We start from the raw sequence: 5,335 nt of genomic DNA on the forward strand, positions 1-5,335 counted from the left end.
TTGCTTTTCTTATAACAAATTTCTTTGGCTAAAAAAATTAATACGTCTATAATAACTTTTTTCATGTATAAATATACCTAATATTAAGCTCTGAGGCTCTTACCTTATAGTAACTTGTTCTAAAAAAGTAAGAAATCTAAGGAAAAGGGGGAATATAAAAACCTAATTTAGTAAGCGCACTACTAAGTAAACCAACTTAAATGGTCTCAGTTATTATTACTATATAATAAAAGAGACTTTGAACTCTCCTATAATTTTTACTATATAGTTATTATATAATACCTGATACCCTTAAATTAGCTGCGGGCAATAAGTTATCGCAATCTTAAAGTTTTAGGCAAAGTGTAAAACATTAATCAAATCTACCGTAAGGTAAATAGCAATTTGGTAAGAACTACGATGCAATAGTATGTTAACGAATACTATGACTAGAATTTGAAAGGGTAAATAAGCATAGGCTTGATATTGCATGTGCAAAGGAGTACTCAAGATGTTATATGGTACCAAAGCGGCTTGTAGTATAACATTACAGAAAATTAGTGTCTTTAATTCCATCTAAAAATTTTTTAGAGGCCGCATAATTTACGTTAAGGGAGTACGTTATCTTTGAATTTCTAGTTGAATTAAAAAGAAAATATTTAACGACCAGCAATTTTTGTTGCTGAACAGATTTCTAATTCTCTAATGTTGCAAACATCCTGCATCTGTAAAAAGCCTTTTAATGAGTGGCTAACTACGAACTTATGTACAAAATAATAACTAGCGAGTTTTTTGCTTATATATTCCATCTTCTTTTTAAAAAAAAGTTTTTACTGCTATAACTGAGTCACGAAAGTCAATTAAAAAGTTTGATGTGGGTCTCCACAAGAGTTCTTATCTAACTTTATTACGCTTCAATATAACTACACTGAGGAGCGGTTTTTATGGCTTATTAATAACCTCTGCTAGAAGTTCAAAGTCCCTATAGTTAGCACTTAACATATGCAGCTTTATATTATGAAATTGTATATTAGTTAGCCAAATAGCGATATTCACTAACGTTTTAAGACATACAGCCTTGCTATTCGCGAAAAGACGTGTTCAAAAATTAGCAGATATTTAAAAACCTTTTTAAATATCAATATTAGGGGTAATAAACTAAACTGGAAGCTCATAATGACTACGTAGCCACAGACATTGAAACTTTAAGAAAAGCACTGCATTTTCTTACCTTTAAAAAAGCAAACACCATCTCTAAGTTAAGCTGCTTCTCTTTAAAGCCTCTGTCCCTTGGTTCTACCCTTAAATTATTAAAAAAAAAATTTGTACTTACAATTTATATGAATTAGATTTTTTGGTTTTATGTTTACGATTGTACCTACCACAATTCTACTCTCTATTAAGACTATAAAGTTAGCTTGCCACCATTCCTGAACAGCTATCAAACTGATTTGAGGGGTTGATTTGAGTGCCCACAAAAGTAAATAGTCATAGCTACGGTTTTTTATGATCCGAATAATTATACTACATACAGAAGCCTAAAGCTTATTTTTTCCAGCTAAATATAATGACCCCTAAGATTTTACTTCAAATGAAGTATATAGTATTAAGAAATATAATATTGTTAATAAAAGGTCATAAAATAACGGTAATTGCAATTGTAGTAGTAATAGTATTAGTCGTCGAGGTGATAAATAACCCTCTTCATCTGTATAAAATTATATATATTTATATATATATACTAATTATTAATAATTGATGTTCTTAAAGAGATGAGAGCATTAATACTATTGTAAAGAGAATATGATTAAGTGGTCCAAGTTATTTTTTTTTTGGTAACTAAAGTATGACAATATCAGAAAGAATAAACACCGGACCGGCTTGATTATTAAATAGGTGGATGGAAGAGGGCTAACCATGAAAGTCAGCGTTAGCCTCTATCGAGTTATGAATACTATAAAAAGTTTTACGGTTCTCTAAATATTAACAGCTTAAATCACAAAGTTGGCAATAGCTTTCAATTGTTATTAATATCAAGATGAAAAGCTTTTTAAGTATCATGCCCACATACCACACTGTGGTAAATATTAAAGAAATCCTATACTATGATTAGAACGTATCATTCTTAATAGCTATGTGATCATATGCAACCATAAATTAAATAAAAAATTGTCCGTTAAAATGGAAATGTTGTTAAGACAACTATATAAAACAGTTATTCACTACTTTTTACCGAAATTTAAGTGAAACAGTCTTTGTAAAGTAGCACATTTCCTTAAAAAAATAGGATCCACTGAGTCTTGGGGCAAGGACCAGTGCTGTAACCTTTAATTCTATTTACGACCCGAACGAAATATTCTGCTATCACCTGAGTAAATCTTAGTAGACCAGTACAAATTTTATACTCCTTATTAAGGAAGCATTTTAAACGACATCTATGCAATAGAGTATTATTAAGACAATCACTGTTACACTCTATAACTGGCTATAATAAAAGTAAAAAAAACGCTCACTTAATTTAATAGGATTGTTATTAACTTTGAAGGAAATAAAAATTAATATAAAATGTGCAGAGCTTTTTCGCTTACGAAAAACTGGTTCTTTAGCAGTATTTTAAGATTTGCCTTATAAAATTGTTTAATATGGAAGCCTTTATAAAACTACGCAAACAGAATTTTCGTAAAAAAGGTTCTCTTTATGAAATTTATAAGTAATTGCTACCTATGCCACCAATGTATAAAAAATAAAATAACACCAATAATTTCTTAACAGTTGTAGCAGCAAAAACATTTAAAAATACCAATTCAAATGTATGTAATATTTTTTAATTATTTTTGTTATAAATAGAGTTGCATTTACAATAGTAGATAACAAAGGCCTTTTATTTATAAAAATATTTTAAAAACTTTTTAAGAACAAAAATTGTTTTTTATAAGAATTATTAAGGCTGTACAAATACTAGATAAACATTGGTTAAATCCAGTTAAAAATTACAAGTTGAGCCAAACAATTATATTTACGTGTACTCACATTATCAAAATTTACTATATGAAAAAACATTTTTCTTAACACCAATAAAGAAATGTTAAATATAATTGAAAGGAACTAGTTTATAACGTCGAACAAAGTATAAAGGAGATCATGTACCAAGTGCAATGTAAAAGTTCAGACCCGTAATAAAGCTCTTTCCCGTTTAAATAAAACTAACGTCGTTCGACTCGAAACTTTGTTACAGCTTAATGCCCCTGTTATCCCGGCCACAGTCAAACTTTCGGAGATTTTGAAGCTCAGAGGGACCCATTCAACAGGATTAGTTGAGACAGGAAAAAGTTAGCAAAGCAAATGTACAAAAAAAAATTAAAAGCTCAAACATCTGGAAAACAGTTTTTACCTGCAAAACAAGGACTCAGCAATATACTACGGTATTTAGATACCTTGAATAATTTTCTATGAACCTATACAAACTTAGAAGCCAAAATTTTTTGCCAACTACGTTTTTTACCCGAGGAACCACTAGGATTGTGCTGTGACGTTATCAAATATTTACAAAATTTAAAAAATTAGTTTTTTTAAGAAAAAGGTATCCAGAGAGAAGGACAAACATCATAAAAGCTTTAAAAATAATTACTAATTTGTTTTGGCCCTTTTAAAATTTTTTGCCACCAACTGTTGCTTAAAAGTAGTAAACTTTTATAAAAACTTGTCCTTGGTGGCTGCTAAAGATATAAGAACTTAAAGATCCAAAACTAAAAAAAACCTATTATGTATACTTACAACTTTAGCACACCCAAGTTAACAGCAGCATATTATTAAAGTACCAGACAAGAAAATAGGCAAGAAGTTTATTTTCCGTTATAATAAAAAGGATTTGTAGTTAGTAAGTGTTTTTATCAACCCGTAAAACTTCTTTCTAAAAAGAATGTCTTTTTTTCATAAGTATAGCTCTTTAAATATATAAAAAGAAAGTATAGTAAAAGCCATAAACTATATTTTGAGGAAGCACTTCAAGTCCATTTTTTGTCTATAAGATAGTTATTTATTTTATTCCAAAGTGGTAAGGAAAAAACAAGCGTTAGAAGCCAAGTTTTAAAAAAAAAATCTACGATTAAATATGTACGACTACTTAAGCATTTGTATTAAAACTTTCTTAACTTTAATTATCAGGTACTTAAAAGCTAACTTGGAATACTTTTTTTTCAATGTAATAAGAAAATGGCTTTCAACGTATAATACAATGTCGAGTAACAACTAGTAAAACCTAAAAATTCTTTAATCTTTCATACAAAGTAAGGAACATATTATAGCTAAGCATAGTGCTAGCATACAACGTCCACTCTAATATAGCAATAATATGAAAGGTAGTAGCTGTTCTCTCACAAGTTTATTGCTTGATAAAAAACGTTGTCGTATTACCCAAGCCAGGACTTGAAGACGCAGATTCTAAAAAAGACAAATGGTAAAAATTAAATCAGTATCGTGTCATCCTACTTTTACCTTGAGGTATACTGGATTGTGGTCGCTTTTTAGTTTCAAAATACTCCACTACAGATTTATGTTTTCCTCTTTGATTGAGTAAGTTAACGACGGTTGGGGTTGCAATGAAGTCCTTAAAAAAGTTTTGTGTCAAGAGGGTAATTATTTCATCGTAAGCTGGTCGAAAGATTTCTGAAAACTGTCACAAAAGCATAGTTATAAAGTTAACAAATTTCTATTGAAAAGTATAATAATACCAGAGATGTTGTTATTTTGTGGGTGTCTTGAGGTAAGTATTGGTAGCCACTAGTAGTGTGATTTAGAGTTTTTGAAGTTAAGTTAAGCTCCTGAGGGGCATCTATGTCGTCAATGATATTAAACAGGGTAAATTTTTGTGACAGTTAACAAATTGCTGAGGGGTACCCCTAGAAATAAATTTATTATATAACGAAGTCACGTCTTTCATATACATTTCAGTATTATTGTTGACAAGGTCATAGTATCCCACAACAAAGTTTACATTTTCCTCTGAATGGAAACCTGTTTACGCAAAAAGAATTTCCAGTTATTTAAACTATGCCAAAAATATTAATGAAAATGGAATGTTCAAAAGTTATTAAATACATTTTGCAATATTTTTTTTTAGCACTGGCATACTAAAGCCAGTTTTCTTCAGACCTTAAGCCGAATTCCCCTCTTCCGCAGGGGTTGGGGCACGTGTGACCGCCAGTGTACCCTTCTTATAGAACTATAATGACTGTCCCAAAGGACTAAAAAGCGGAGAACATGGGGCCCGGACTTCCGCCATCGGCATAGCATGGTGGAAAACCGTTAGAACCACCACCAGGAGAGGCTGCCTTAGGTACAAAACCCGAGGTCCCCC

At 30.6% G+C, this 5,335-nt stretch overlaps 1 protein-coding gene across 1 annotated transcript; it reads right to left on the minus strand.

Annotated features, from left to right (window-relative positions):
• Window positions 1–4,345: 4,345 nt before the first annotated feature.
• On the minus strand, window positions 4,346–4,972 carry LOC135120831 (uncharacterized). The gene is made up of 4 exons (XM_064045147.1): window positions 4,876–4,972; window positions 4,710–4,810; window positions 4,474–4,651; window positions 4,346–4,419 (listed from the first exon to the last, which is right to left on the minus strand). The coding sequence occupies exons 1-4, from the start codon at window positions 4,922–4,924 to the stop codon at window positions 4,361–4,363; spliced, it is 387 nt and encodes a 128-aa protein (XP_063901217.1). The 5' UTR covers window positions 4,925–4,972; the 3' UTR covers window positions 4,346–4,360.
• Between the last annotated feature and the right edge of the window lie 363 nt (window positions 4,973–5,335).

This window comes from Zophobas morio, unplaced genomic scaffold (genome assembly GCF_036711695.1).
Source record: "Zophobas morio isolate AGI-343-1 ecotype UQ-CSIRO unplaced genomic scaffold, CSIRO_AGI_Zmor_V1 ptg000428l, whole genome shotgun sequence".
In the NCBI taxonomy this organism is placed as follows: domain Eukaryota; kingdom Metazoa; phylum Arthropoda; class Insecta; order Coleoptera; family Tenebrionidae; genus Zophobas; species Zophobas morio.